Here is a 20,974-nt window from a genome sequence, read left to right as displayed (position 1 = left end):
AAGCAATTATTATGGATTTTTACAAGCATTTAATTATTTTCTTATTTTACAAACAGTTGTTAATGCCGAACCTACTCATACATTACTTACAACAAAAGGTAAGACCATTATGTAATTTTAAGTTCCATATTAGTGATGCATCGATACATTCTGTTTGTTTTAAAAACCATGATAATCCCTTCCTACACACCCCCACCCCACCGCCGCCCTCTCAGCAGAATGGCTTGAGCTATGCAATAGCCTTTGTCATTGTGTTGTTGACCTCCCTTGAATGATGCTCTAGAAAAGCAGGCCTTGGGGTCGGGTTGGTGTTTGCATCATAGATGTTATTGAAGACATCGATGGCTCTGTTAAGAGTTGCCCTATAATAACCTGTAATTCCTAAGAGAAGAAATTTCTCTTAGGAATCCCTGTGATTTTTTTTTTCTCTTTTAAGCAGTGTTTTAAATTTTAGTTTTATGGACAGCTTGAATAAGGAACTGATCCTCTTTCATTCACTTTGTCTTCTGCTTAAAAAAAACTTCAAATTGAGATTTATGGCTTGCCTGCAGCCCCCTTTATTAACTTCATGGGTGCTTTTTTTTTAACAAATACTTTTGCATTCAAATGTCCACTACTCTTATTTTCTTTTTTCCCTCATTTTCTCCTCTGCTTTTCATTGTCATTATCATTATTATTACTATTCCATTTATCTTCATATAACGTATTTGTAAGCAGCCTTCAATTATTTTGAAACATAAATATTTTAAAACATCGACTAACTCAGTGCTGTATAGATATATGAAATATTCTTTGCAAATGAAATAATCATCTTCACGTTTAAAATAATCCCCTGTGCCGCGTGGACTCCTGTTTTCATATCCTGCATTTCTATTTGGCAAATGACACTTGAAAGAGTATTCACACATTTTAGTTTTTCAAAGAAGAAAGCTGTATTGTTCTGCATAGCATTCTATTCTCTGCCTCCTTCCAGTTTTTTCCTAATCATTTTATTTATTTATAGCCGACCCAAGGAAGATGAGTCCTTCCAAACCGTCTTCCAACGTGGCAGGAGTAGTGGTCATCGTGGTCCTCCTGATTATACTAGGTGCTGGCCTTGCTGCGTATTTCTTTTATAAGAAAAGACATGTGCACTTACCTCGAGAGGACACTTTTGAAAACACTCTCTATTTCAACAGTGGATCAAGTCCAGGAACTAGTGATACCAAAGATCTCGTGGGTAACATTGAACAGAATGAACGCATGGTCGTCTAGTATCATGATGGGATTTAGATATATTTGAATTTCACAAGATTATAACTAAAATGTTAAGATCTTTCATTCAATGTGATTATTGCCTTTAAAATTAGTACTGTATTACACTGGTCTGTCCTTTTTTTTTTTTTTTTTTCTTTGCCTAATTGAAGAAATAGTTTCTCATTTTTCAGCCTGGCAAGATATTTTCACAAAAGAGGGAAAATAATATTGACTACTATGTTAAAAAATATCTTAGGTGAATACACAGCATTGGTGTGAAGCTAGTATCAAATGCAAACAGAGTGCAAGAACCCCAGAAACAACCAATTAAGCTTCCAGAAAGTTTAAGGAGGTCCCAAAGAAATGTTACTCATTGAATAGTTATTCAGTACTTAGGAGACTGTTTTAAAAATCAAGTACAGATAACCTCAGGTGACACAAATATTTAGTTACTTCCTTTCCTTGACCAAATTTGAGTTTTACTCCAGCTACTTAGAATTGTATTTGTACATGTGCAGAAATAAGGCAGCTGAGTATCTTGTTTGCCCCAAGCAGGATTGTCCAGGCTGAATATTGCAAATGTGTTCTTTGTCCTGTTTTATGTATATCAGGAATGCAAAGATGTGAAATTAAAAAATGTAAATTTGCGTAACTGGATGTACTTAGATAATGTGAAATAAAACTCAAAGACAAGGTCTATTTTTAATAGATTTGTATTTTGGTGATCTTGGTAAGTGTAAATTTTCTTTTAACCATGATTTATTTATCCATTTACTTTCTACTTAACTTTACTCTGAAAATAAATGATATTATTAGTAGAGGAATTCTTTCAACTCTTCATCTGTTTGGAAAAGATAGGTTATGGAAACACTCTGCATAAAACGATGTTTTTACCATAATGACTTGCTTAGTTCCTCTAGGTCGTCCCCCTGTAACACTGATTTGTCTTCAACTCAACTATCAAAGGCATTGTTATTGGAAATTAGGTCTCTAAATATCTTTTCTTCACTTTAACAATTCCTTTTTTGCTTAAAATGTTTTGCCTTAGTTAAAGCTTTACGTTCATTGTGAAATACGTTGGAGGTGTCATGTTTCACACAGCTACCATGCCCCCAGCTCACCCTTTCCTGTCCCAAGATGTTGCTCACGGGCTTAAATTCCTTACCTCGGGTCCCTAAAGAGGACTCCTTAGGTGGCATTAATGGGGTCATTGAGGGTCTCCAAATTGCATGCAAAATATTATATCCATTTGTGTTGATGCCTTTTTTTCCTAGGAAGAAAATAGCTAGGTTTTCCAGAAAGTCCATAATGCAAAGAAAACTAAGAAGAAGAGATAAGACTTCAATGCCTTATCTTTTCAGGAAAACCTCTGTATTTGGCAGGGTACTGAGTATTATACGTCACACCCTCATATTATACTCCCAAACATACAATCAAATAAATAAGTCATCTGTGTTTATCCATGTACCCAAACAGTACTAAAATATTGAGAATTTTTTTGCGGTAGTGGGGGAGTTATTATATAGGATGGAGAAAAGTAATATTTGTTTTGTTTGCTTTTTGCATTTATTTTTGGTTTTGGTTGTTGAAGTCGATTTGTTTTCATTTTTTAATCAGAAATTCTATCCAAGGATTAAATGTTTAAGGGGTCTCCTCAGTGCTTTTACAGTTGCTTCAGGTTTTCATCAGAATTCATAGCTGGAAGAGACTTAAGTATATTTTTTCCAGTTGAACTCAAAACAATGTGAAGCATCTGTAACCGGAACTCTAAAAACAAAGATGATATCTGTAGAGACTGGAAGAGTCTTGATTCATCCATTTGCAAGTAATTCACTCACGTGTCTGTTTGTATATTTACACATTCATTTATCAAATATTCCTTGGGTATCTAGTGTACATGCCATGCATTGAGCTAGGTCCTGGAGATTCAAATCTGGGTAAGAAACAGTGTTTGTCAACAAGAAGTACACAGTCTAATGGGGGTCCAGGCATAAAAGATCATTTTTTGGATTTTTTTATGGAAGTATAGTTGATATATAATATTATACAAATTACAGGTGTACAGTATAGTGATTCACAATTTTTAAAGGTTATACTCCATTAATAGTTACAAAATATTGGTTATATTCCCTGTGTTGTACAATATATTCTTGTAGCTTCTTTTATACCTAAAAATTTATGCCTCTCAATCCCCTACCTCTATTTCCCACTCTCTCCACCAATAATCACTAGTTTGTTCTCTGTATCTATGAGTCTGCTTCTTTTTTTGTTATTGATACACATTTGTTTTATTTTTTAGATTCCACATATAAGTTATATCATACAGTGTTTGTCTTTCTCTGTCTGACTTATTTCACTTAGCATAATGCCTTCCAAGTCCATCCATGATGTTGCTAATGGCAAAATTTCATTCTTTTTTATGGCTGAGTAGTATTCCATTATATGTATATACGCTACATCTTCTTTATCTATTCATATGTTAATGGACATTTAGGTTGCTTCCATATCTGTATTTCCATAATTGTAAATAATTCTGCTATGAACATTGGGGTGCATGTATCTTTTCAAATTATGTATTTTTGTTTTATTCAGATATATATCTAGGAGAAGAATTGCTGGGTCATATGGTAATTCTATTTTTAGGTTTTTTTTTTTTTGAGAAATCTCCATACTGTTTTCCACAGTGACTGCATGAATATACATTGCCAGCAACAGTGTGCAAGGGTTCCCCTTTTCCCACATCCTTGCCAATGTTCATTATTTGTGATCTTTTTTGATGATGACCATTCTGACATGTGTGAAGTGATATCTCATTATGATTTTGATTTGCATTTCCCTGATGATTAGCAAAGTTGAATGTCTTTTCATCTACCTGTTGGTCATCTGCATGTCTTCTTTGGAAAATTGTCTATTCAGGTCTTTTGCCCATTTTTGAGTTGGGTTGTTTGTTTTTTGATGTTGAGTTGTATGAGTGTTTATATATGTTGGGTCTTAACCTGTTATCAATCATATCATTTGCAAATATTCTCCCATGCAGTAGGTTGTCTTCTCATTTTGTTGATGGTTTCCCTTACGGTGCAAAAGCTATGAAAGATTATTTTACAACATTGTGGAGGATGCATTAATAGAAACAGGTTTAAGATCTTTTTTTCAGCTTTTATTGAGATGTAATTGACATATTATTTGGTTGTTTTTTGATGTTGTTGTTATATGACAGCCACTAATTATATTATTAGTAAGTACATTATTTCACTAAACTCAAACTAAATGTATTTCAAATTCAATGTCCATTTATCCTGATTCTCAGAAATGCTCATGGTCCCTCCCACAGGACTCAACACAAGAGGCAGTTTCATAGAGGGGTAGTTGAAGTGGAGAGCCTGAAACAATTATGGGTAAAATATCTTACTTCTGCACATTTTATTTAAAAAACACAACCACATGAAAACACTTTGGGGCCCCTCTCAGGATTTTGGGAGGGACCCATGCAAGCGAGGAGCCCCTAAACTGAAGCACCATTTGCTTCTCAATAAAAGTGTCAGGAACAGCTTCTGAGAGAAGTAGCATCTGAGTGGACACTGAGCAGAGCCTGACTGGATGGTAAGGAGTACTTTGGGGGGGAAGGAGGGAAGGTAGGAATGGATGTCAGAATTAAAACTTGAGCAAAGCCACTGAGGTGAGAAACAGCTGTTTGTTGGGGAGTAAAGCGAGATGCACGTGGTAGGGACGTGAGTTTAGGAATCACAGGCTCAAATCCTGACAGGAGGTGGTCCTTGTTTAGTCCTCCCTCTACCTGGTCTACATTCAGAGCATCCTGACATCACATCAGGCTTTGCCCTCTCGACCTAACCAAGTTGATGACATGTCTAACTGCTTTGTTGCCTTAAAACACACAATCAAAGCATGTGTGACCTGGCTTAGTTTAGAGAGGCCCTCATAAATAAAACCCCTTTTTACTCAGACACTAGATTTTGCAGGCCATTACGTTACTCTAGTAAACTCAGAATTAGGCTCAGAGCCCCACCACTCCCGGCACCCAAAGATTTAGGTCACATAACACGGGATGCATAGAACAATTATTGGCTTGTCTCCATAACAAAACTGGAGGTAGACAATCCTACCTTAATTTAGAAACCTTTATATTAAGAATGTAAAGCACCTACATTAGTGAGAATGTACCATCTGCTAATAACTTTGGGAAACTATTGCATTGGCTATAAATGGGTATCTCAACACTGGTTGCCCTTTGTCGTCACATGAGTCTCACCCCAGCCCCACAAAAATAGAATTTGGGGGTGAGACTCAGGCATTGGCTTGACTAGCAAAACAGAACAGAACAGAGCAAGCAAATAAGAACTCCCCAGATGGTTTCATGAACTTGGTGATGAAGAACTGATGTTGAATAGTCCTTCTGTGAAGGTTAATTACTCAGGATTCCCTATTAGGTCAAAATTCTTGAGGACATGTATACAGCAATGTCGTTCACAGTTATAAGAGAGCAGTTGGTGAATTTTCTGATGTAGAAAGGCTACCCTTAATATAATTTTATTTTTTAATTACTTTTTTTTTTTTTAACCAAAGAGAGGATTCAATCCCAAATTGTTACATTAAAGTTTGTCTTTTCATTCTGGTTTTTCTGATTGTGTCCAACTACTGAATAAGAAAATTTCCTTAAAACATTGTTTTAGGTCAAGCCTAAAGCGATATTATCATCAACATGTTCTAGGAAACTTCTTCCATGGGAAATTGTGCCCAAACTTCTCAACAACATACCAGGAACACATATTTTGGTATTAGAATTTCTTTAGTGTTCTGTAAATAATGTTTTTCATTTAGAAAGCACCTCCCCGCCCACCTCCCGACAGGCATCTCCTTTAAACAAAAGGTGACAGTGATATTGGAAAGACTCTGAACTGACTGGAGATCCTGGCTGGGCTTTAAAATACTGAAGTTATTCATGGCAGATCTGCACGATTAGGTTTTGGCAAAGATGATTGATTTTATTCAACTTGCTCTGCGGGTTGAGTCAAACTTTCTCCTTCGGGGTCTGATTACAGCTCACGTACGTAGAGTTCTCTAGAAGTTTTAAAGAAACCTACACAGCTACCATGGTCCCTTTGTGGCTGACTTAATTTTTTTTTTAAGGGCAAGAAAATTCAAGGTTGTCTGGGCTTGCTCCTGATTGGGGGTGTTGGCAGGGGTTCTCAAACATTCATGGGCATAAGAGCCACATGGAGAGCTGATTCAAATTACAGATTCCTTCAGACCCAAGCTTATGAGACTGACGAAGTAGACCTGGGTCCAGTCCTGGAATATGCACTTCAGCAATCATCCCAGGGGGATTCTGATGCCCTCAGGCTGTGATTTTGATGAGCTCCATTTGGGAATCGTTTTACACTGAGGTATCATTTTCCCAAAGCTCTTAGAAATCTCACATAATCCAAGAGGTTATGGCCATTTAGCCAAAGAGCGTGGGAGTTAACCAAACTTGTAGTTCTTCAATTCTTTCTGTTAAATAATCAGGAGCTGTAGATGCTAAAATCCACTTTTTCACTTCTCTTCCTGAACTCCCTTATACTCTCTGCTATCAACTGAATGTTTGCGTGCTGCACCCTCCCCCACCTCCTGAATTCACATATTGTGACCTAAGCCCTGGGTGATGATATTTGGAGATTTGGAGGTGAGACCTTTGGGAGGTGATTAGGTCATGAGAGTGACGCTTTCATGAATGGGATGAGTGCCCTTACAGAAGAGACCCCAGAGGGCTCCCTACCTCTTCTATCATGTGAGGACACAGGAGAAGATGGCCATCTATGAACCAGCAAGCAAAATGTCACCAGTCACTGAATCTGCTGGCACCTTGATCTTGGACTTTCCAGCCTCCAGCATGGTGAGAAATAGTTTTCTGTTGTTGATAAGCCACCATGTGTTTTGTTATAGAAGCCCAAATGCACTGAGACATGTTCCCAATGCTGTAGTGTTCTTCTATAACCTTCACAATCACCACGAATGAGTATGGATGAGTTGACCATTCGTCTCTCTCTTCCAATCTTTGAATATAAACTCTAAGAAGGGAAAGGCCAGACCTTACGTCATCCTGGGCAGAATCCTATATCTTTGTGAAAAGAGCCATTTCTCCTCGTTGTTGATAACGACAGAAAAGTTTTTATCGCCGTAGAGACTCTCACCTCATGGAAATGTCAGTCTGCTTGGGTTGGAGTTTGCTCATCTTCTAAAAGAAGTCAGTGGAAACCTAGTGCTCATGACCATCATAACTCTGTAACTTTATTCTCCTGAGAAGTGTGAGAGCAGGAGAAATGTCATCAGCTTCACTGAGAAAAATTGCAGTAACTCTTTCAAAGAGAATTCTGTCTCTTATTTTCCCACAGTTTTCTGGAAATCAGAATAACCCTTGGCTGTAAAGGTAATAGGGAAACTGATTAAGTGCCTGTCAAATGCCAGGCAGCGTGGCATTAATCAGATGAAGTCCAGATGGTTCTGAAATGTGTTCTGCTGACTCCCGTGTGCCACCCGAGGGGATAATTCCAAAACTGAGAGGCCCTTGACCTGGTGTGGACACAGGAGGGGGATTTGAATTTTCCAGTGGAGAAGAAGGGCGGGTGTGGGATTGACAGTCTCCAGGAATCTACTTATCTGCCTATGACAGTTTGTTTACCCGGCAAGGTTTGACTCCTTCCAGGAAATGCCAGACTGTGAGATGGGCTAGACAGTGTCTATGTGTTTGTGTGATTGATCTGGGGTCTTATAATAAAAAGTCCTGATTTTCTCTGGACAGGTCTGGGCTTCTGTCTGGATCTTTGCTGCCGTGTGTTAGAGGCTTAACTACAGCTGAATTACTTAAGAGTGGCATTTGTACTCTGCTAGCCCCCTCACTACCTGTGCTGTGAGCTGCCTCCCCATATGGACCGCAGCCCCACCAGATCCACCTGTGCAGGTCTCAAGCACCTGTCATGTGTACATAACAAAGCAAGTGCTGGGACTCCTGCTTTTACAATCTGCAGGACCACTGCCTGCCCCGTGTGGACACTGAAACCAAACCTGCAGAGCATGAAGGAAGCAGACCCAGCTGGGACCATAGCCAGAACAGCTGACACAAACCCCATGGCCAAGCAAAAGATGATCTGGTACACTCTCCAAGGGGCCCCAGCCAACTGGAACTTCTGAAACCACAGCTTTCTCTGACCCCACCTCTTCAGGATGTGTATAGTCATTCAGCTTGTTTTCCCTCCTCCTTGTTCTTGTCTAAAAGCCACATCTCTTCCTTGGAAAGCAGCAAAATCTCAACTCTCTGGGGTTTCCATGCGGGCAGAGAGGAGCAGAGAGAACAATTCCAGCCGGGGGAGGCCAGACAGTATCAGGTAGCCTTTCCTGAAGCTGATCTTGGGAAAATCCAAGCCACTGTGTTCTTTTGGACTGTCTTCAACTGAGTGTATTCCGCAGTGCCAAGCCTCAGAATATCAAAGAACCGCTTACAAAATCCTCCATCCCTCCCAAGAAACAGAATAACTGAGCCAAGAGGGCATCTTTGCCAACAAATATCACATAGGGAGACAAAAACTGAAAGAAAAAAAAGCTTCAAGACCAAGAGAATCTTGCAATAACCTTTAATGAAAAAGAATATGAAAACAAATATATGTCTGTATATGCATGACTGAGACATTGTGCTAGACACCAGAAATTGACACATTGTAATTGCTTATACCTCAATTAAAAAAAAAAAAAAAGACCAAGAGAATGTGTTATTGGCAGGAAGAACCAGTCACTCCTTCTCCAAATGTTCCCGTTATCAGCAAACCAAAGTTATTTTGGTGGCTGCCATTAACCCTAAGGAACTCACAAAAAAAGACTAAGACACTAAAAAACATAACAGTTCAGTGACTGTAGTAGATACACTACTCGGGCAGCACTCAACATCTATAATTCATGCATTTTTCAGGTCTGACATCATTCTCTTCAACTAATGGAATCTCAGTTTCTACTGCATCTGATATTGCAGTGGCAAGTGGTAAAATGCTGTAAAGAACGCAAACAGCAAACTGACAACGAGCAAGCTGCCAGCTCAAAAGCTGTTGCTGGAACCTAGCTGAGGACAAGTGGTTGAATCTGGTCTGTTCTTCTGAACATACCAATCGTAGCATTACAACTCCCCAAACGTTGACCTCTGCGGAGGTTATCACCCTAGAGATGCCAGCAGACCATTCTGTAGTTAGCATGGAAAGCAGAATTATACTCATTTAGTTGCACTTTGGGGCCAAAACTACCATCACAGAGATGCTCCACACCATCATCCCTAAAGATTCATGCCTAAGACATCTGTGATCACCACTAGGGCAGGAAGAGATGAGTTAACAGCCAGTAAACCACCCATAAGGACCATGGAGCGGAAGACCACGCCCAATATCACATGGTCACCACGAAACCTTACAATGTTCAAGAAGGAGGTTGAGATATTTTACAGATTATTGATGACGGAGAAAATCTAGGGTTGAAGCCACTCTCAGTTCTGTCTTTGCAGAGCTCATAAAGATGCTGAAGATGCCGGCAGTAAACCCAAGACAGCACGGCTCCATCGGACAACACGAGCCCTTGCCACAAAGCTTCTGAATGGTACTTGGTAAACAGCTGCCACACGGAGTGTGCTTTTTCCCCCTATTCAAGAGCTAGACCTGTTTGGTCCCTCCGGTTCTTTTCATTGAGGTGGCCTCCTACCCCACTGTTCTACTCAGCCCCCTGATTGTTTTCATCATAACATTCACCATAATTCTTGAATATTTCCTTTATTTGATTTCACAAAGACCACTGCCGTGTTCAAGCTAACATGCTCTTCATTGTTCCGACATGGGGATGGGGATTCCCATAGCATATGCTGTATCCACGCTTATCGTAGTACTCACCCTGCAGCATTTTGTGGACTGTTTACTAGGTTCCTGCCTCTGACTGCAGGCCGTGATCATGTCCTGTTCAGCACTGTATCACCAGCCAACAGTGACTAAGGTAGATGCTCAGTAAACATCTGAGTGTGATACCATGTAAATACGTCAACAACGCTGCACCCTCATTGAGCACTTCCTTTGTGTGCAAGTCATGACTTGTATTACTATTTAATATATATAAATCCTCACCACAGCTCTATGAAGGTAAGTTCCTCACTTCATAGTTGAGGAAACTGAGAGAAAAATCAGGAAATTCATGGAAGTTCACACAGCTAGTAAGAAGCAGAGTCAGAAACACAGCCCGAGCAGTATGGCTCTAGAGTCAGCGAGATGACTTTGAAAGAAAGAAAAGAAAAGAAAAAAAAAAAAAAAAAAAAGGAAAGGAAGGAGGAAAACAAGGATTGCATGTCTCAATTCCCTTCTTGGGCAAGAGAGAGCCCAGATCACCGTGGGTGGACTAGGTCAGGGTGGAATGGAATTGGCTATGTGGTAGAGCCTGGATGAAAATCAAAGTGATGGCCAGCACAACCCAAAGGAGGCAACAGCAAAAGCAGAACCCACCAGAAGCAGGGGTCCCAGTGGTGGCGGCCAAGGCCAGTGGGCTTCCCAGCACCATCTCCCTCCTCCCTCTCCAGGAGATGGCCTGCTCTCCCGGCCTTAGCCCGGGGAGAGCATGAGACCAAGGACTTCAAGGTGATGGTCAATATCAGCCCTGAGACCAACAAATCAGGCATTTCACTGTCTTTGTTATATTCATCACCATCCTCATCAATGAAGAGAGAACGCATTTATGGGGTACACAAGGCTTCAAAAGGATGGTGAAAACCTTCTGCAATCCTTGGCCCCCAAGTCATTCTCAATTACTATTAGAGGTTTCTTGTGTACTCTTTCAGAGATAAGCTATACAAATACAAGTAAGTATACATACATATATGCGGATAGAAACATACACACATGTTTATTTATATATGCATAGGCTTTTACTGGAAGAATATATAAGAAAACTTCTAACAGTAGTGTGTATATGTGTAGGTACATATATACGTGTGTGTGTGTGTGTGTGTGTGTGTGTATATATATATATACACATATACATGAGACAGAGAGAAAGCAAGCTATACTTTCCCTTATTTTTCTTTTTATATAAATGCAGAAATTGATCTTAATTTTTTGACTTATTTCTAGGGACTATCTCTTATCAGTACATATAAAATGGCTTTATTGATGTACTGAGTGTGTAATAGTCTAACTGAAAGGATATACTGTAATTTATTTAACAGGTGCTCTATTGATGGCCAATTGGAAGGTTCTAAATTTTCATGCTAACAGTTAACACTGTTCTGAATATCATTTAAGTATATATGCTTCCTTGAGAAATATATGCAACAATTTCTCTACAATATATAACCAGAAGCATTCTATTTAGTTTGGTTCCCTTTTTTCTCTCTTTCTTTCTTTCTTTTTTTAAACAGCCACTGCCTTCAAGATTTCCTTTACCTCCACCCTCACCATATACTTATATCACTATTTGGGGTTTAATCAATAATAGTGTTATTAGATCGTTACTAGGAGCCATTTAGGAAACTTCTGTGGCATTTTCTTCCTTACACTACTTTTGCTTTTACTTTCCATTAAGTTTTTTTCTCTCTTTTTATTTGCTTTATTTTTAAAGGATCTGTCACTAATTTTATTCCTACACCCCTCTGCCCCTCCACAAGTGTAAATCTCATTTTAGTCAATGATTAATTCATCTTAATTCGAATGCATAAGATCATCTCTTAGACACACTTTTTTTTCTCTCCTCAGAGATATCTTTTCTTAGGAATTGGCCTCCTTAAGAATTTTGAAGAAAAATTTCCACAATCTTTTGTTATCCAGAGTTGCTTTCAAGAAGTCCATTGCCATCCAATTCTTCATCTTTTATATATGATCTATTCTTTCCTCCTGGAAATTACTTAGACCTTGTCTTGATTTCCAGTGCTCAGTGATTTTAAACTGGTAGCATTTAGGGACACTTTGAGCCCGAAAACTTACTTCCTTCAATTCTGGGGAATATTTTTGTGTTATTTAGTCTCATCTCCTTAGTCTTCTCTGCTCTGTCTGAAACTGTTATTTGAATATCGAACCTCTAACTTATCATTTTAGTATTTTTCCCTTTATTTCCATCTCTCTCAATTGTTTTTGTCTCTCTAGGAGACTTCTCCACTAACCCTACTAATGAAATGCTTACTGCTGCTCCTCATTCCTAATACTGAAGAGCTCTGTTTTGTTTTCAGAATGTTCTTTTTTACATTATCCTGTTACTGTTCATAGATGCAATACTTTTTCTGTATGTGTGTGTGTGTGTATATATACATATATATATATAGTCAGCTTACAATGTTGTGCCAGTGACCCAGGCCCAGGGTGTGTATCAGGGACAGTGACCAGAGCATGAGTGCGTATTCATGGCCAGTGACCCAGGCCCAGAGTTCCAATCAGTGCCGGTGACCCAGGCCCCGGGTATTCCCTCAGCCCCAGTCACACAAAAGCAGCGTGTTATTTCTATGCCACGACCCACGCAAAGTATCTGTTTCAAGGCCACAGACCTAGGCCAAGAGTCCATCTTCACGACCAGTGGCTCAGGCTAAGAGTGCGTCTTCACGGCCAGTGACCCAGGCCAGGGTTGCAATCAGTGCCAGTGGCCCAGGCCCAGGGTGTGTACCAGGGCCGGTGACCCAGACCAAGCGTGCTCTTCACGGCCAGCGTCTCAGGCCCAGGGTTCCAATCAGTGCCAGTGACCCAGGACCAGGGTATGTATCAGGGCCACTGACCCAAGCTAAAGTACGCCTTCATAGACAGTGACCCAGGCCCAGACTTGCAATCAGTGTCAGTGACCCAGGCTCCGGGTATGCCCTCAGCCCCTGTAACACAAACACAGTGTGTTACTTCTGTGCCAGTGACCCAGGCCAAGTGTGTGTTCAGGGCCACTGACCCAAGTCAAGAGTGCGTCTTCAAGGCCAGTGACCCAGGCCCAGGATTGAAATCAGTGAAAGTGAGCTAGGCCCAGGGTGTGTATCCGGGCCACTGAACCAGGAAAAAGTGCCTATTCACGGCCAGTGACCCAGGCAAAGAGTGCGTCTTCACGGCCAGTGACCCAGACACAGGGTGTGTATCAAGGCCACTAATCCAGTCCAAGAGTGCCCTTCACGGTCAGCGTCCCAGGCCCAGGGTTCCAATCAGTGCCAGTGACCCTGTCCCAGGGTATGCCCTGAGGCCCAGTGACACAAGCAGAGCATGTTCCTTCTGTGCCAGTGACCAAGGCCACGTGTGTGTTTAGGGCCACTGACCCAGGCCAAGAGTGCGACTTCACGGTCAGTGACCCAGGCCCAGGGTGTGTATCACGGCCACTGACCCAGGACAAGAGTTCGTCTTCACGGCCAGTGAACCAGGCCCAGGGTGTGTATCAGGGCCAGTGACCCAGAGCTAGAGTGCGTATTCATGGGCAGTGACCCAGGACAAGAGTGCGATTTCATGGCCAGTTACCCAGGCCCAGGGTGCAATCAGTGCCAGTCACCCAGGCCCAGGGTTTGTATCAGGGCCAGTGACCCAGAGCATGAGTGCGTATCCACGGCTAGTAAACCTGGCCAAGAGTGCATCTTCACGACCAGTGACCCAGGCCCAGGTTGCAAACATTACAAGTGACCTAGGCCCAGGGTGTGTATCAGGGTGACTTTTCCAGGCCAAAGTGCTTATTTACAGCCAGTGACCAAGGCCAAGAGTGCGCCTTCACAGCCAGTGACGCAGCCCCTGTGTGTATCAAGGCCAGTGACCCAACCGAGAGTGCATCTTCAAGGCGAGTGACCCAGGCCCAAGGTGCAATCAGTCCCAGTGACCCAGGCCCAGGGTGCAAAGAGTGCCAGTGACCCAGGCCCAGGGTGTGTATCAGGGCGACTGTCCCAGGCCAAAGTTCCTATTTACGGCCAGTGTCCCAGGCTAAGAGTGCGTCTTCACGGCAAGTGACCCAGGCCAAGAGTGCTTCTGTACGGCCAGTGACCCAGGCCCTAGAGTTGAATCAGTGCCAGTGGCACAGGCCCAGTGTATGTATCATGCCGGTGACCCAGACCAAGAGTTCCCTTAACAGCCAGCGTCCCAAGCCCAAGGTTGCAATCAGTGCCAGTGACCCTGGCCCGGGGTATGCCCTCAACCAAGTGACACAAGCAGGGCGTGTTCTTTTGTGCCAGAGACCCAGGACAAGTGTGGGTATAGGGCACTGACCTAGGCCAAGAGTGCGTCTTCACGACCAGTGGCTCAGGCTAAGAGTGCGTCTTCATGGCCAGTGACCCAGGCCCAGGGTTGCAATCAGTGCCAGTGGCCCAGGACCAGGGAGTGTACCTGGCCAGTGACCCAGGCCAAGAGTACGTCTTCATGGCCAGTGCCCCAGGCCCAGGTGTGTATCAGGGACAGTGACCCAGGCCAAGCATCGTCTTCAAGGCCAATGACCCAGGCCCAAGGTGCAATTAGTGCCAGTCACCCAGGTGCAGGGTATCAGGGCCACTAAACCAGAGCATTAGTGCGTACTCATGGCCAGTGACCCAGGCCAAGAGTGCGTCTTCAAAGCCAGTGATCCAGGCCCAGGGTGTGTATCAGGCCAGTGACCCAGCCAAGTGTGCTCTTCACGGCCAGCGACCCAGGCTAAGGGGTGCAATCAGTGCCAGTTACCCAGGCCACGGGTATTCCCTCAGCCTCAGTGACACAAAAACAGCGTGTTATTTCTGTGCCAGTGACCCAGGCCAAGTATGTGTTCAAGGCCACAGACCCAGGCCAAGAGTGCGTCTTCACAACCAGTGGCTCAGGCTAAGAGTGCGTTTTCACGGCCAGTGACCTAGGCCCAGGTTTGCAGTCAGTGCAAGTAACCCAGAACCAGGGTGTGTATCAGGGCCAGTGACGCAGAGCATGGGTGAGTATTCACGGCCAGTGACCCAGGCCAAGAGTGCGTCTTCATGGCCAGAGACCCAGGCACAGGGTGCAAACATTACCAGTGACCCAGGCCCAGGGTTTGTATCAGGGCAAATTTCCCAGGCCAAAGTCCTATTTATGGCCAGTGACCCAGGCCAAGAGTGCTTCTTTACGGCCGGTGACAGAGGCCCAAGGTTGAAATCAGTGCCCGTGACACAGGCCCAGGGTGTGTATCAGGGCCAGTGACCCAGAGCATGAGTGCATATTCATGGCCAGTGACCCAGGCCCAGGGTGCAAACAGTGCCAGTCACCCAGGCCCAGGGTGTGTATCAGGGCGACTGTCCCAGGCCAAAGTTCCTATTTACGGCCAGTGAGCAAGGTCAAGAGTTCGTCTTCACGGCCAGTGACGCAGCCCCACTGTGTATCACGGCCAGTAACCCAGGCCAAGAGTGCGTCTTCATGGTCAGTGACCCAGGCCCAGGGTACGCCCTTAGCCCCAGTGACACAAGCACGGCATGTTACTTCTGTACCAGTGACCCAGGCCAAGTGTGTGTTCAGGGCCAACGACCCAAGCCAAGTGTGTGCCTTCAGGCCAAGTGACCCAGTCTAAGTGTGTTTCTTCAGGGTCACTGACCGAGGCCAACGGTATGTGTGCAGCACCAGTCTCACAGTCCCTTGTTGTTCCTAGATTCTTGGAAAGTGACCGAGGCCCTGGGAATGCTTTCATGTAGTTACACAGTCCCAGGTTGAGCCTTCAAGGACAGTGTCCCAGGCCCATGGGATGGCTTCTGCCAGTTACCAGGCCCAGGCTGTGTTTTCGGGGCCAGTGACACAAGCCAGGAATGTTTCTCTATGGCCACAGACCAAAGCCAAGTGTGTGGCTTTAGGGCCAATGACCATGGCCAAGAGTGCCTCTCCACGGCCAGTGTCCCAGACCCAAGGTTGCCATCATAGCCAGTGAACCTCTCCGCCCACTCACCAGATTGTCCCCCGACCTTAAAGTCGCTGGTCGGGGTGTCCCAGAGCCAGGAGGACCTTAGTTGGCACCTTGGTAGGGTGGAAAGACTGCATAGTGCGGAGAACGACGCAGGGGGCCAACAGGCAGCGCCAGAAAGCAGACAAGACCATCAAGCGAGACTCGTCCCTGGCGAGCCAGGCCTGGAGAGAGGAAAATTTTCTCTCCAACTTCCCGACTCCCAGCCGGCGTGGGGGGTGGGGGTGGGGGGCTCGTCCAGGCGCCCGGGCCTAGCGCTGCGGGGCCGGCCGCTTCTGCCCTCGGGTTGCGTGGAGGGGGCGGCGGGCGGAGGCGAGGCCCGCGGGCCCTCTCCCTCCTCCACCCCTAGCCCCGGGGTCCCGGCCGCAAAGACGGCTGCACAGGCGGCCGCGCACTAGCTTCTTCACCGAGAGTGAACTTCCCGGTTCTGCTCCTTCGCGAGGCGGGGCGCCGCGCCACTTTCGGTTTGCACGCGGGTCGCGCGCGGGACTTCCGCTTTGCGGGCGGGGCACGCGCGCGACTTCCGGCTTGCCCTGCTCTCGCGCGAGCGGCCCGCCCGCAAATCGGAAGTCGCGCGCGCGCTCCCCGCCCACAAAGCGGAAGTCCCGCGCGCGACCCGCTTGCAAACCGAAAGTGGCGCGGCGCCCTGCCTCGCGAAGGAGCAGAGCCGGGAAGTTTGTTCCCGGTGAAGAAGCTAGTGCGCGGCCGCCTGTGCAGCCGTCTTTGCGGCTGGGACCCCGGGGCTAGGGGTGGAGGATGGAGAGGGCCCGCGGGCCTCGCCTCCGCCCGCCGCCCCCTCCACGCAACCCGAGGGCAGAAGCGGTCCAGCCCCGGGCCCGCAGCGCTGGGCCCCGGCGCCCGGACGCGCCGCCCCCACCAGCCGCCGCCGGCTGGGAGTCGGGAAGTTGGTGAGAAACTTCTCTGCTCTCCGGGCCTGGATGGCCAGGGTCCCGGCTTGTTCTATGGTCGTGTCTGCTTTCTGGCGCTACCTGATGGCCTCCTGCGTCGGTCTCGAGCCAGTGCAGTCTTTCCATGTCCCGCCCAGGTGCCCTAAGGTCCTCCTGGCGCTGGGACACCCCAGTGTCCGACTTTAAGGTTGTGTGACCACGCGGTGAGGGAGCAGGGAGGTTCACTGGCGCTGATGGCAACCCTGGGTCTGGGTTACTGGCCGTTAGGATGCACTTTTGGCCATAATCACCGGCCCTAAAGACACACACTTGGCTTGGGTCAGTGGCTCTAAAGAAACAATCCTGGCTTTGGTCACTGGCCCCGAATATACAGCCTGGGCCTGGGTCACTAGCCTTGAGAAGAACCCGTGGGCCTGAGTAGCTGGCCCTAAAGAAACACACTTGGCTTGGGTCAGTGGCCCTACAGATGCATTCTTGGCTTGGGTCACGGGACCCGAAAACACAGCCTGGGCCTCTGTCAGTGGAGCAGAAGCCAACCCCTTGGCCTGGGTCACTACCCTTGAGAAGAACCAGGGGGCCTGGGTCACTGGCCCTAAAGACACACACTTCACTTTGGTCAGTGGCCCTAGAGACACACACATGGCTTGGGTCACTGGTCCCAAAAACAGCTTGGGCCTGGGTCACTGGCTTAGAAGACATCCCCTGGGCCTGGGTCACAGGCTGTGAAGATGCACTCTTGTCCTGGGTCACTGTCCCTGATACACACCCTGGGCTTGGGTCACTGGCCTTGAGAAGACCCCGGTGGCCTGGGTCACTGCCCCTGAAGGCACACCCTGGGACTGTGTAACTTCACATGAAAGCAGTCCCAGGGTCCTCGGTCACTTTCCTAGAAGGAACACCGAGGGACTATGTCACTGGTCTGAACGCACACACTTGGCCTTGGTCACTGACCCTGAAGAAACACACTTAGACTGGGTCAGTGGCCCTGAAGACACACACTTGGCTTGGGTCAGTGGCCCTGAACACACACTTGGCCTGGGTCACTGGCATAGAAGTAGCACGCTGTGTTTGTGTCACTGAGGCTGAGGGCATACCCACGTCCTGGTCCCCTGGTTGTGAAGGTACACCCTTGACCTGGGTCACTGACACTGAAGACACACTGTTGGCCTTGGTCAATGGCTCTGAAGACACACCCTGGGCCTGGGTGTGTTGCCTGAAGGTCAACCATGGGCTTGGGTCAGTGGCCTTTAAACACACTGGGACTGAGTGACTGGCCCAAAAAGCACACACTGGGCCTGGGTTACTGACCCTGAGTGTATAACCTTGGCTTGGTTCAATGGCGCTGAAGGCACAGCTTATTCCTTGGTCCCTGGCACCGAAGACAGACATGGATCTGGGTCACTGGGCCTGAAATCACAACATTAGCCTGAGCACTTGCCCTGAAGACACACCCTGGGCCTGGGTCACTGGTACATAGGCACACCCTGGGCCTGGGTCACTGGCACCAAATTGACACCCTTTGCCTGTCTAAATTACGCAGAATGTATACCCTGCACCACTGCCTCTGAAGTCACACCCTGGGCCTCTGTATCTATCTGTAAACTGCCACCCTTGGGCTTGGTCACTGGTATAGAAAGCACACCCATAACCTGGGTCACTCTCGCAACATGCACATGTTTGACCTGGGTCAGCAGCCCTCAAAGCACACCCTGGTCCTGGGTTACAGACACTGAAGACAGACACGGACCTGGGTCACTGTTCCTGAAGGCACAACCTTTGCCTGGGTTACTACCCTAGAGTCACAACATTGGCCTTGTTCACTGGCCTTGAAGACACACCATCCACCTGGGTGAGTGGCGTTGAAGGCATACCCTGGATGTGGTTCACTGTCCCTAAAGGCACACCCTTGGCCTTGGTCACTTGCTCTGAAGGCACACGCGTATCCTAGGTCCTTGGCCGTAAAGTCACACACTTGGCATTAGTCATTGGCCTTCAAGCCATACCCTGATCTGGGGTCACTGGTGCAGAAGTCACACTATAGTCCTGGGTTATTGGTGCTGAAGCACACCCTGGGCCTGGGTAGAGGCACTGATGGCAACGCTGGGTCTGGTTCACTGGCCCTGATACTCACCCTGGGCCTCAGTGACTGGCACTCAGGGCACTCCCTGGGCCTGGGTCAGTGGTCCTGAAGGCTCAATTAAGTATAGGTATTGGATTTTATTGAGTGTTTTCTGCAAAAATCAAGATAATGATAATGTTATTCTCCTTTATTCTAGAAATGTTAAAAACTACATTGACAAATTATTTTTTGACATTGAGCCATTATTGCCTTCCTGAGATAAAGCTTAATTAGTTATAATTTTTTCCTAATATGCGATTAGGGTTAGATTATGGAAACATATTATTTATTTCTCAAAAATCTGAAGAACTTACCTACGAAACGGTCTGGGCCTGAAGCTGCCAGGTTTTGATATGCAGTGTCATTGTTAGTCTGCTGCTAAGTATTTTGTAATCTCTCTCTCATCTTTCTTTTTAATCTAAGCATATTTATTAGTATGTTCTTTGGTTTCCAGATAGATGGGATTTGTAAAAATACTCATTTAATACTGATTTCTAATTTTTTATATGATAATAGAATATACTATACATCATTAATATGCATAATTATATATATATATATTATATATATATATAATATTGCTTCCGTAGAACTCATTGAGGTACATTGTCAATTTTTATAGATTCCACACTTCCTTGAAAAGAGTGTGTCTTCTCTTTGTTAGGTGTTGAATCCTATCTAGAACTGATAGTTCAAGCTTTCTACATATGTTTGCTCGTGACTTTTGCCTTCTTGAGCCATTAGAGTTTGGGAAAGGTGTGCTAAATCACTGGCCCTGGTGTGACCTGGGATGAATGTTTATTTTTTATTCCCCCCCCCATGTTTAAAAGGTGAAAAATCAGCCTTGATCTCTACTCTTTATCTATTGACTTTGGTTTAAACTGATTCATTAAAAATTCTTTTGTCCCAAACCAGTGATTCTGGTTTTATTGTCAATCATGCACAATGTGCTCTACATGCGCTGATCTTCCCTCTCCTATCAACGGTTTGCCCTGCCAGAGAATCTCTAATGAAGTCGATTTGAGGTAAAATGTCTGTTGGGGCTCATCCGACCATTTCCTGAAGTATTTTCAAATTAGGGGCTGAGGCTGATGTCCCCTGCGTGTTTTGTGGACATCTTGGCCACTTCTCCAACCATGAAATAAGCAAGAGTAACGAACCCCATGCTCCAGTCTGTGGTTTGATACAAGGAACCTCAGCATTTCAAGGCCACTTTGAGGAGGCTAGAGCATCAGATGAAACTCAGAGAAAGGTAGTTGTTAGTAGGTGAGGGTGGGAGAGCGCATGCAGGCAACCTTCCACCACCACCCGTGGGAGGAGACAAGCACAGGGCTCTCACGCCCCCACCCCGCCCAGCTCAGGGCCCCTCACGCTGCACAGACTCACCTCACACAAATAGAAAGAGCATCAGATGGGGCTCAAACCGTCATGCTGTCATTCTCAGAAAAGCCTTCAATTTTCTCAACCTAGGTTTCTTATCCTTAAAGTGAGAATCATAGAGGGTTTATGGGAATGTGTGGGGATATCTTTGATTGACACCATGAGTGGGGAGAGGGCTCTGGCCTTTAAGGCAGAGGAGACTGGGAAGCTAAGTATCCTGTGACACAGGGTTTCAGTCCCACACACGAGGGATTGCCCAGGTGAACAGGTGTCCCTTGTAAGGCACTCAGATGAATGGATCGCTGTCTGGCATTTGATGCTTCTAGGATCATTTCTAATGGAGCATCTTAATAAAACTACCAGAAGGCACCCCTGATGACCCACCACAGGTCTGCTACCTCTGACTCTGCACATACAGGTTAGTATTTCCAGACGGTGTCGGCAT

The 20,974-nt window shown here is 45.5% G+C and overlaps 1 protein-coding gene across 1 annotated transcript in view; it reads left to right on the top strand.

The window, feature by feature from the left end:
* MRC1 (mannose receptor C-type 1) overlaps positions 1-1,952 on the top strand; it is a 90,814-nt gene extending 88,862 nt beyond the window's left edge. The window contains exons 29-30 of the mRNA XM_006192292.3: positions 57-98; positions 1,004-1,952. Coding sequence (XP_006192354.1) covers positions 57-98; positions 1,004-1,254 — 293 coding nt within the window. The 3' untranslated portion in view covers positions 1,255-1,952. The remainder of the gene's footprint in view (positions 1-56; positions 99-1,003) is intronic.
* Positions 1,953-20,974: the final 19,022 nt, after the last annotated feature.

Source organism: Camelus ferus, chromosome 35, assembly GCF_009834535.1.
Source record: "Camelus ferus isolate YT-003-E chromosome 35, BCGSAC_Cfer_1.0, whole genome shotgun sequence".
Taxonomy (NCBI): Eukaryota; Metazoa; Chordata; class Mammalia; order Artiodactyla; family Camelidae; genus Camelus; species Camelus ferus.
Note: the sequence above shows the minus strand (reverse complement) of the source record. Positions and strands in the feature narration are given on the sequence as shown.